The sequence below is a fragment of the Camelina sativa genome, chromosome 4 (genome assembly GCF_030686135.1).
Source record: "Camelina sativa cultivar CO46 ecotype springtype chromosome 4, ASM3068613v1".
Lineage (NCBI taxonomy): Eukaryota > Viridiplantae > Streptophyta > Magnoliopsida > Brassicales > Brassicaceae > Camelina > Camelina sativa.
Genome location: NC_141883.1, coordinates 3,915,297 through 3,927,893, shown reverse-complemented (window position 1 = coordinate 3,927,893; position 12,597 = coordinate 3,915,297). Strand labels below are relative to the sequence as shown.

At 33.0% G+C, this 12,597-nt stretch overlaps 1 protein-coding gene and 1 long non-coding RNA gene across 2 annotated transcripts; one reads left to right on the top strand and one right to left on the bottom strand.

The window, feature by feature from the left end:
* The first annotated feature begins 2,677 nt into the window (after nt 1–2,677).
* On the top strand, nt 2,678–3,396 carry LOC109132576 (uncharacterized). Its single transcript, XR_002037599.2, has 2 exons — nt 2,678–2,872; nt 2,960–3,396. It is a non-coding gene; the product is annotated as an uncharacterized LOC109132576 (long non-coding RNA).
* Nucleotides 3,397–10,155: 6,759 nt separating this feature from the next.
* LOC147945319 (uncharacterized) lies at nt 10,156–11,115 on the bottom strand. The gene has a single exon (XM_087509198.1). The coding sequence runs from the start codon at nt 11,113–11,115 to the stop codon at nt 10,156–10,158; it is 960 nt and encodes a 319-aa protein (XP_087365324.1).
* Between the last annotated feature and the right edge of the window lie 1,482 nt (nt 11,116–12,597).

Sequence of the window (12,597 nt, the reverse complement as noted above, 5' to 3'; positions counted from 1 at the left end):
TTTAAACCGAAGCTAAATTAAAAATAAAATATTACTACACTACAAGATTTTTGTAGTGATATATGAAATGTTATTTGAGTTAGTAAAAAAAAAATGATTGCCAACAATAAACATATGTTATGTGTACAACCCTATAAACATTCAATTATGATGTTTTGTTGACCGGCGTTGACCAGAAAAGTATTTAATTTTTTTAATAGGAAAAGGTATATTTTGTTATAGTTTTATAACAAAATGTACTACATATAAAATTTGGTGGTATAGTTATATTTTTGTAAAATTATACAAATTATTTATTTTTTTCATTTATTTATCATTTGTTTATCAGAAATAAATAAAAAACCGTTATTATTTTTCTGATCAACGCCGGTCAACACCGGTCAATGCCGGATTTCGGTCAACAAAACACCGGAATTTGATGTTTATGACGTTGTTCACATAACATATGTTTGTTTATGCATGTTTTTATACGATGACAATAATTCATGTAGTTAACAAAATATATATATTGTTTATATATGTCACTATGTGTTAGCATATATTTAAGGAAAAATGATTGCCAGCTACTTGAAGTATAGGCCAACACATGGCGACACATACAAACAATATAAATGTCTTGTTAACTACGTGAACTATTGTCATCATATAAGGACATCCATAAACAAACATAAGTTATGTGTACAACACCATAAACATTTAACTCCGGTGTTTGATTGGCCAGAATCCGGCGTTGACCAGTATTTACCGACGTTGACCATTGTTAACCGGCGTTGACCAGTATTGACAGACGTTGACCAGAAAAAATATTCAAAATTTTTTTTTTTCTTTTTTCCTAAAAATAATATATTTTTTTGCTTTTATGTATTTTTGATAAATAAATAAAAAATATAAATGATTTGTATAATTTGTAAAAACAAAATATAACAACAAAAAAAATAATAGAAAATTATATACCAAAAAAATTAAAAATTTTATGACAAACAAAATTTGTGGTATCTAGTAACTAATTTTGTTAATACATAAAATATACCAAAACAATATAATATAACTATACCACCAAATTTTTATGTGTAGTAGATATTTTCATAAAACTATAACAAACATATACATTTTCCTTTTAAAAATCATTTTTTATTTTGTAATTTCAAAGGTAGGGGTTTTAAATATTTTTTTCTTTTTTACTTATTTATAAGATTATGTCATTTGAAATATTTTTTTCTTTTTTTCTTATTTATAAGATTATTGCCAACTATTTCTTTGATTTTACACAACCAACCTTTGATTTTACAAAATCAACTTTTTTTTAATTATGTCTTTCATGTAAATAAATAAATTTTTTATTATTTTCTTCTTCTTTTTTTCTTATTAAAAACAAATAAATAGTTGGCAATGTCTTGCATATATTTCAAATGACAGAATCTTATAAATAAGTAAAAAGAAAAAAATATTTAAAACCCCCACCTGGTGGAAGCCCCTTTGGCCCTGTGGTTGGCCTAGGGTTCATTAATGCTTCTCTGAAGTTTGAGCCACAGATAATGCGATTTATTAATTGTGCAGATTAATGAAGGCAAATTTAGAGACGATCTCCAGTGATGCGTAATTATCGCCGTTTGCCGTGATTCTACATACACATGAAAGTGAGCATAGAGAAAGAAGATGATCATCAAGAACATGGAGCAAGCGAGCAAGAGTGTTTGTAGTGAATCTAATAGGATTGGAAGGAATTGCCCATAATAGAATCATATGTAATTATTTTCATAATTTGCAATTAATAATAAATCCAGACGATTAAAAAAAAAAAAAAAAAAGGTCATGTGTTGACTCTGTGTTCTAACCCCACCTGTAAAAATACAAAATAAAAAATGATTTTCAAAGGAAAAGATATATATTTGTTATAGTTTTATGAAAAAATCTACTACAAATAAAATTTTTGGTGGTATAGTTTTATTATATTATTTTTGGTATATTTTCTGTATTAACAAAATTAGTTACTAGATATACCACAAATTTTGTTTGTCATATAATTTTTATTTTTTTGGGGTATATAATTTTTTTTTATATTTTTATCATATAACTTTTTGTTGTTATTTTTTTTGTAAATTATACAAATTATTCATCTTTTTATTTATTATCAAAAATACATAAAAACAAAAAAAAATTATTTTTAGGAAAAAGAAAAAAAAAATTTGAATATTTTTTCTGGTCAACGCCAGTCAATACTGGTCAATGCCGGTTAACACTAGTCAACGTTGGTCAATACTGGTCAATGTTGGATTCTGGCCAACTAAACACCAAAGATGAATATTTATGGTGTTGTCCACATAACTTATATTTGTTTATGAATGTCATTATGTGATGACAATAGTTTACGTAGGTAATAAAAAATTTATATTGTTTGTATGTGATATATACTTCAAATATCTGTTAATTATTTTTCCTATATTTAATATTTAATGTAGCTGCCAGTCATTTTCGAAAGACCATGGTCATTGCCGCGTGGATGGATCGTTGCCATTAACATTCTAGAATTTAATATTTTGTTGATTTATTCCCGATATAATAAAATATCATTTTACATGGTTTGAACTTTTCTTCGTGTAGTTGCAATCAAACACAGACAGTCCGTGACAGACTACACAGTCGTTTATTTTGTTTCTGTTCCAGCTGCCAAAAAAAAAATGGTTTTGCTCATTGTGTTCACATACTTTGATCAAACTTTTGATCTGAATGACAAAAAACTGAGGTTAATTAGCTTTGAGACTTATGTAAAATATAACTTAGACTTGCTCTCCTCCGCACTGTCGAGGAGGAAATACAACGATATAGGCTGGTGAGAGAGAGCCCGCAGAACGTGACATCTCCCTGTGGAAAAGTAACGAGAGTGTTTATAATTATTTTCTGCGGATATCCTATGGAGTCCAGAGAGCATCTATTTTTTCAATGTCCCTATTCTTCGCAGGTCTGAGAGGCTTTAATGAAGAGGTTCCTCTATGAAAAGTTCACAAACTGCTGGCAAGAAGTCATATCACTCCTAGCAGGGACTGTCTTGGACAAGAAAAGGAGATTAATTTAGGGATATGTTTTTCAGAATACGATCCATTCCTTATGGAGAGAGCGGAATGAACAGCAACATGGTGAGACACCCTCCCCGGCTTTGAAGCTTAAAACTCATTGACAAGAATATCCGTAATCGTTTAAGCACAATTACGAATGATGGTGGCTCTAGCATCCAACTTTGGTTTGAAGCAAGATTCTACTAATATGTAACACTTTCTTTTGCTTTGATATGATTTGAAAAGAGTCTCTATCCAAGCTTTGTAAAATATTTGTATTTTTCTTTTGAATATAATTTAACATTAGATTCAAAAAAAAAATATAACTTATATATATAAGGATTATGAAGCAAATGATATATATATAAACTGAGAAAGTAATTAGAGAGAAGCAAATGATGTATATGTTTGCACTATGAAGGATTATAATGAACAAGTTTGGCTCTGATTGTCTTAAAGATGTCTTTGATTAGTTGAAGCAAATTTGGTCGAGATTCTAAGCTACGCAATTGCATGCTTCCTTGTTTCCAGACCTAGTATGGAGCGGGTTGCATAAGAGCTTGAGGTTTCCTAATTCCTGAGAGATTGGGTGAGACTGTGATGGTAGGGATCCAACTCACGATGTCTCTTAAGTCTTAAGGTGTCAGGAGTAGTCAATTGACCCCAACTCTCTCTCTCTCTCTCTATATATATATATATAGATCTAATTGTCAAAGCAAAAGTATGTAATATATACACTACAGTGGTTTAGAAAGTGATGAGCCATATCATGTATTTTGCATAACTTTTTTTTTTTTCTAAACCATGAGAGTTCCGGACCTTTGGCTCATACTCTTTTATGGTATTCGAAACGAACTTTTAGTCCATTCCGATTTAATAAATGCTTTGTCCGTCCCAAAAGAGGATTGATGAACCCGATCGCCAAAAAAAAAAAAAAAAGAGGATTGAACCCAGGGAGTAAAAAACCAACTCTCGTGTACTACCACTAGGGCACCACTACAGTGGTTTAATCTTTTCGATTATGCAACGAAGACGTACCCACCTTTTTTGGAAAGCAACTAGAAGTTCTCAAGATATTTTAGCTCCATGTGACGAAGATGTGAATGCATTACAATTTACAAATCTTCTCCAACTCTTGAAGATGTATTTGTTTGAAATTAGGAACATTGGAAACCAAAAGTTAAGTTGTTATTAATAGGAAGATTGGAAACCAAAAGTTAAGTTGTTATTAATTACACAGATTGGATAAGTTGCAAACGACATTCACTTTGGTTGATGAACATTATGTAATAGGCTTATTTGCTAAAATACCCAAATACTCTTCTAACAAAAAAAATTATATAAAAAAAGGATCACAAAATATATACAACTGTCAAAAACAAAATCGTAAATAAGTGATATATTATTCAAATAATCTTAATAAATAGGTATAATATCTTTTGTCTAAAAAAAAATATAATATTATTTTCACATAATATATCACCAAGTTATTTAAATATAGACTAGATGGTAACCGCTAACAGAGCGAAAAAATATTTACATATATTTTGATTGCTAGTTTGAATAAAAAAATGTTTGTTGTATTTGATTTAATTTACATTATGTATGTGTCATACTTTGATGTAGACTCATAGTCGGTTCAGTAAACTCAACGTTCGACACTCATCAATTTTGGATCTAATATTATAATCTCTTGATTATAAATTCAATAAAATTCAAAAACAGAATCCCAGTAAATCTGTATTGATCTTTGATATGGTATTCTACTATATTAATTGGGAAGAACAAATGTGAAACTAATTTTAAAATATGTTAAAAATTACATTCAATTGCCATTAGAAAATTTTAATTAAGATTAATTAATTAATTAAATAAATATAATTAATTAAAAATAAAAAAACGCCGACAGATCAAAAATAAAAAAAACTAGAAAAGTAAGAACAAATCTATTCAAATCAAAACTAATTTATATTTGAAAAAAATTAACAGCTAAGATTTTTAAAAAATACAGATAATTATTAGTTAAAAAAATTATTTTCTCTCTCTAATTAAATTATGGACGAAAATTACTAATTTTTTTTTAAAAAAACTATAAACCAATCAGAATGTTAAATACTAAGATTTTATATCCAAGACAATAAAATTATTTTTAACTAGATTTCGAAGATTTTATTAAGATTTCCAATTATGATTCTCCTATCATCTTTCTTTTATTTTATTTGCAAATTGTTTGGAATTTTCAGATAATACTTATGATTAACAAATATGCAAAAAAAATTCTGTATATGTTGTGATTTGAATTTTTTAAAACAAGCATATATTACTCAATCTATGAAGAAAGAAATATGTATTTTAATGTTCCACATTGACGGATTGGTAAAACTAAATTTATATAGTTGATAAATTAATAAATTTTATTTGCTCAAAATATAATATTAAAATGACTACTTCATATTTCACAATATATTGATGCAAATACAACAAACAAACAATATAAAACTGTAATATACATAAAAAAATAAAATACTATAATATTCTATAATAATTAGTATTAAAAAGACATCTATAGATTTATAGAACAATTAAAAATAAATACTATTTCAAACAAAATAATTTTTCATAAGAAATATAACAATAAGTTTTATTATTATTTTATAATTCTTTTTAAAAATGTTGACCCGTGCTTAAAGCACGAGATATCTCCTAGTTAGTGGTTAAACTGGTTGTATTTAAAAAATTCATCTAAATGATTTTTAGTTGTATATACTACATTAAATAAAATTTATTATTCTTAGATTTTAATAATATTGTAAAACTAAACAATACTAGGTTTTCGTCTGGTATTATTTTCATTTAAGAACATTATATATTTCTTACTCCTTCTGTATCATAATAGATGATTTTTTTATGATTTTTTCATGTATCTCAAAGATTGATTTTATGTAAACTTTTATCAATTAATGCAAGAAATTGTAAATTTCAAGAATCATGAATTGAGAATTTAAAATTTTGGTGAATTACTATTGGTTAATAGTTATGAAAATATATTATTATAAATAAAGTATATGTATAGCTAAACATTACATATTTCCAACCTATTTCTATATTGAGAATTTACAATTTCTCACCTTTATTTCAACTCTAGAACAGAGATTGCTAGATTCATATTTTCTTATATATATAGAGGAAAAATAGAGTTTCTCTATATAAAAGAAAATAATAAAATTTGTTATGAAACTAGAGAATTCGAATGTGTAAATCTCTTGTTATTATTCATAGAATCGGCATGGAGGTTACATATATATAGTAAGGGCAAAGTCTAAACCCAAACCGACTAGGACTTAGTACTATGGGCCTATGGGTCGTACAGATCATATTCACTAAAGGGGCCGTTATGGAAGTCCACTCCAATTGGGGGTGCTGCCTCATTAAAACCTTACCAGGAAAACCCATTGGGACAAAACCATGGTGAAGGAAAAAGAGTACAGCACGCATTGCTCCCCCTGTTCTAAGCATCCCTAAAGTCCTTAAGCCTCCGCATTCCAATCTGGTGCATGAGCTTCTTGAATGTAGTAGTCGGCAATGCTTTGGTAAAGAGATCGGCTGAGTTGTCGCATGATTGAACTTGCACCACTTGAACTTCTCTGGCCTTTTGTAGTTCATGTGTGAAGAAGAACTTGGGTAGGATGTGCTTCGTCCGATCTCCCTTGATGTATCCTTCCTTGAGCTGTGAGATGCAGGCCATATTGTCTTCGTATATGACCGTTGCTTCCTTATCGTCGATCATGCCACAATCTGTCCTGATATGTTGAGTCATTGACCTAAACCAAACACACTCACGTCCGGCTTCATGAATTGATAGGATCTCCGCATGGTTAGACGAAGTGGCCACAATGCTTTGTTTCATAGAACGCCATGAGATCGCCGAACCACCGTGAGTAAAAACATGACCGGTTTGAGACTTTGAGTTGTGCGGATCCGATAAGTAACCTTCATCAGCAAAACCAACTAAACCTTCCTTGTTATAGTTAGTATAAAACAAACCAAAGTCTGTCGTCCCTTGTATGTAACGCAGAACATGTTTAACACCATTCCAGTGCCTTTTAGTCGGACAAGAACTAAATCTTGCTAGGAGGTTCACGGCAAAACATATGTCCGGTCTAGTGTGGCTAGCCAAGAACATTAACGCTCCTATAGCACTGAGGTATGGCACTTCAGGACCGAGAACTTCTTCATCGGCTTTCTTTGGACCCAATGGATCTTTATCCAAGTCAAGGCTCCTCACAACCATTGGGCTGGTCAATGGGTGAGCTTGGTCCATATTAAACCTCTTGAGTACCTTTTCTGTATATGCCATTTGATACACAAGGATTCCATTATCAATGTACTCAAGCTGCAATCCCAAACAGAACTTAGTTTTATCTAGGTCTTTCATTTCAAACTCTTTCTTGAGATATTCTACTGTTTGGGTAATTTCACCAGAGGTTCTAAGGATGTTTAAATCATCCACATACACTGCTATTACCACAAACCCTTTTTTTGCAAACTTCTTTATAAAAATACATGGGCTAATGGGATCATTCTTATAGCCCTCTTTGGCTAGGTACTCACTTAGTCTATTGTACCACATTCGCCCACTTTGTTTCAGTCCATAAAGGAATTTGTTCAGCCTTATGCAGTATTGTTCTCGAGAACCACTCTTATCTTTAAGCTCAAAACCCTCTGGTAATCTCATATAAATCTCATTATCCAGTGGACCATATAAGTATGCAGTTACAACATCCATTAACCGCAAATCCAGTTTTTCTCTTATAGCCAGACTTATTAGATATCTAAAAGTCGTTTCATCCATCACAGGGGAGTATGTCTTCTCATAATCTATTCCTGGTCTTTCAGAGAATCCTTGTGCTACAAGCCGTGCCTTATATCTCACGATTTCATTACTCTCATTTCTCTTCCTTACAAAGACCCACTTATGTCCTACTGGTTTTATATTGAATGGTGTCCTTAAGATAGGACCAAACACATTCCTCTTCTTTAAAAAGTTTAACTCCACGTCAATGGCTTCTTTCCATTTTAGCCAATCTTTACTTTGAGTGCACTCTAATATAGACATGGGTTCATGCAAATACTTCATCAATGTCGACATTCTTACATTTCCATTGAATTCCAGACATGATATAATTGATTGAAATCTCATTATTATCAATACCTTCAGGAACTTGAGGTTCAGCTTCCTAAACCTCATTTGGTACCTTAGGATTTGCCGCGGCCATGTCTGTAATTTCCTTAACCTCGGTATGTTTTGCATCTTTCTTAGATTTCTGAGGGTTCTTATCTTTGGAACCTAATGGTCTACCTCGTTTTAAACGTGGCTTAGACTCTGTAGCAACTTGATTGTGTTCCTTTTGAACATCAATACGTACTGGTGCATTACAAGCTGGTATGTACGATTTTGTCACTCTCTTTGGGTCAACAAAGGAATCTGGCAATTGATTAGCTAGTTTCTGTAAATGAATAATCTTTTGAACCTCTGCATCACATGCTAGATTTCGAGGATCTTGCCAATTCAAGGATGTTTGATTCCATGATAATTCTTTAACCAGCTTGCTTGTCTCTCCACCCAACATAGGAAATTCGGATTCTGTAAATTGACAGTCCGCGTATCTAGCCTTAAACAAATCTCCTGTAGTTGGCTCAAGATACTTAATAATGGTGGGAGACTCATATCCAACATATATTCCCATCCTCCTTTGAGGTCCCATCTTAGTTCTCTGTGGTGGAGCAATCGGTACATAAACAACACACCCGAATGTTTTGAGATGGGATATGTCTGGCTCATGACCCGTTAATAGTTGGGATGGCGAATAATTATGTTCACTAGATGGCCTGATGCGTATAAGCTCTGCTGCATGTAATACTGCGTGTCCCCAAGCCGACACAGGAAGCTTCAACCTCATTAACAATGGTCGAGCAATCAGTTGTATTCGTTTAATGAAGGATTCAGCTAATCTTTTCTGTGTATGGACATGTGCCACATGATGTTCCACACTCACCCCCATGGACATACAATATTCATTAAACGCTTGGGATGTAAATTCACCAACATTGTCTAGACGTATAATCTTAAGTGGAAAACCTGGAAAATGTGCTCTTAGTCTTATAACTTGAGCCAACAGCCTAGAAAATGCTAGGTTCCTTGTGGATAGCAAACAAACATGCGACCATCTGGTCGATGCATCAATAAGGACCATAAAGTACCTAAACGTCCCACAAGGTGGGTGTATAGGTCCACATATGTCCCCTTGTATCCTTTCCAGAAAATGCAAAGTTTCCTTAGTTACTTTGACTGGTGATGACCTAACAATAAGTTTCCCTTGTGAACATGCTACATACATGAGATTCTTAGGGATAACTTTTCTCTCTTTAAGAGTGTGCCCGTTTGAATTCATAATAAGCTTACGCATCATGTTAGAACCCGGATGACCAAGCCGGTCATGCCATAGAGTGAACTGTTCATTGAACATTTTATTCTTTGCCAAGTTTGCTTCTATCATGTTAATCTTAGCATGGTAAAGACCAGTGGCTAGTGCAGGTATAGTCTCTAGGACTTTCTTATGTCCTTGTACGATTTCAGTAATATATAGAAACTCTTTGTCTCCTTCACCCTTTGTTTCAACATGGTAATCATTCAATCGAATGTCCTTAAAACTCAATAAATTTTTCTTAGAGCTGGGTGAATACAAGGTATCACTTAGTTCAAGATGTGTGCCATTAGGTAATAATATATGAGCCTGGCCGTAGCCCTCTATAAGGCTTGCTATACCCGCAATTGTACTAACATTGGCATTTTTCATTATGAGATTAATAAAGTATCTCTTATCCTTCAAAATTGTGTGGCTGGATCCACTATCCACCACAAGTTCAGTCTTGTCCTCAGCCATTTCTAACATAGACAAGTATTTATATTTTAATCTTTTTAAAGTAATATATTGAAGAAAATAAATAATTTGAATTTAAACCAAAATAATTATCCAAAACAATAATTCAATCAAATGCAAAACATAAAGCATAGAAATTAAACCAAAACAACATTTTGTGTTCACGTATCCTCTCCTAAACAATCGGAGGTCTCATGATCAAATAGATTATCATTCTCATGGTCAAAATCATCTTCACCATCGAGATGGACCAGGTTAGCCTCTGGATTTTTCTTCAAGCTCTCTTGATAGAGATCAACAAAGTGCTTAGGAGTTCTGCAAGTCTTTATCCAATGGTTCTCCAAACCACATCTATGGCAAGTGGACTTGGTCTTTGGTTGAGGCTTGAATGCCCCACGGCCTCTACCCCAACCACGGCCGAAACCGGATCGGTTACCACGATCTTGACAACCAAACTTGTGTCCTTGGTAAGTCCCACGACCAGGACCACCACGTCCACTTCCTCCACGGCCACGGCCACTCTTGTCCCTATGGACATAGTTAGACTCCTTGGTCTCCTTTGGCTCTTTAGGCTCTTGAGGATTTTTCTTTGCTAAATCAACCTTGTGAGCTTCTGGTAATGGGGCTGTACCAGGAGATCTCATTGCACTATTCATCATTAATAGCTCATTGTTCTGCTCAGCTAGCAGCAAACACGAGATTAGGTCTGCATAGGTTTTAAACCCCTTTTCACGGTACTGTTGCTGAAGCAGTATGTTGTTAGTGTGAAAAGTAGAGAATGTCTTCTCTAGCAGCTCCTTCTCGGTCACCTCAGTACCACACAACCTAAGGACTGAGACTATCTTAAACAGCTCTGAGTTATACTCATCTACGGATTTGTAGTCCTGGATCCTTAGGTTTTTCCAATCAAATTGAGCCTTTGGTAGGAGCACCGTCTTTTGGTGTTCATATCTGCTTTTCAGCTCTGTCCAAAAGTCAAGAGGATCCTCTATGGTGAGGTACTGATTCTTGAGACTCTCAGCAAGGTGATGGCGCATATGCATAATGGCCTTGTACTTTTGCTTATCAGAACAGTCATAACCTTCCTCAATGCACTCAAATAAATCCTTCGATTTCAGCATGATCTTAGTGTCCAATGCCTATTGCAAGTAATTGTCTCCAGAGGCATTCAAGGCAACATAGTCAAGATTGTTAAGGCTTGCCATCTGCATAATACAGAAATAGACAACCGATTTTTAGCATGCGGTATTATGAGACCGATCCATGCAATCAATATTAGGTCATGCGGTATTATGAGACCGAACCATGCCAAAACACTTAGGTTCATGCGGTAGTGAGACTGAACCATGCCCAACACTTTCACTCAAATTTCGTGGTTTAATCATGCATGCAAGACAACAAACCTAGATAGATACTAGCATGCAACAATTTCCTTTTCCTTAAATAATTTTTGAGTTTTAGAAGTTTTCCTTTTACTAGATTGGATTTCTTTTTTTCTTTAGGTTAGATAACAACAAAGTTTTAGGAAATATTTCTTAAACTTTTAAGATAATGATTATCATAATTTTAGAAGTTATCCAAATTTCTTTTCATGCAAATTTAGACTAATTTCCGATTTTAAAGTTTTAGATTTTAAGGTTTGATTAAACAAATAATCTTAATCGGTTTTAATCCTTAGAACAATCAGATTAAATTTCTTCTATGAATTTCGAATTTAATAGTTTTAGTTCTAGGGTTCTTATGCAAAAAACAAACAATCAAACAACCCTAAACTTTTAATCTTAAGCAATTCGGATTTTAGAGTTTAGTTCTAAGGGTTCAAGCAATCAAACAATCATCATCGGATTTTAATCATAGCATAAACAGTTTAATTTCAACCAAATCTAAACAACTTATAACAACCGATTTTTAAAGTTTTAAATTTATAGGGTTTAGGGTTTTGAAAGCTTTATGAACTTGTTTGTTTGATTGTGTACTTGTAAGTTTTAGAGTTCCAATAGATTTAAAGATCAAATTCTATTATGGTTTCTAAGAGGGTTTGATCTTATCTACCTTCCACCGATTTGGAGATTGACTGGATATGGACCGGGAGCTAAAGACCTCGGTTTTACTTCTCTTGATCACGAACCTCGGACAAGGTAGGAGGAAGAAACCGATCACGAACTTGAGCTGCTACTTCGAACAGGAACCAATCGCCGAACAGAACTCACCCCGGACAAGAACAAACCACGAACTAGGGTGTATCACGAACAAGGGAAGAGGCGGCGGTTTTTAGGGTTTTAGGGTAAGGGTTTTTTCTCAGCTGGCTTTAGAGCTTCGTGCTGATAACGTGTTATTAAACTAGAGAATTCGAAGGTGTAAATCTCTTGTTATTATTCATAGAATCGGCATGGAGGTTACATATATATAGTAAGGGCAAAGTCTAAACCCAAACCGACTAGGACTTAGTACTATGGGCCTATGGGCCGTACAGATCATATGCATTAAAGGGACCGGTTATGGAAGTCCACTCGAAGTCTTTTACAACAAAATTCTTTATTTTAAAGGAATATAATGGAATAACACTCACCTCTATTATATTATAAAATGCCTCTATTTTAGCG

Excerpts from the sequence above, each read along its gene's own strand:
- LOC147945319 (XM_087509198.1), bottom strand. The coding sequence starts at position 11,115 with ATGCTGAAATCGAAGGATTTATTTGAGTGCATTGAGGAAGGTTATGAC.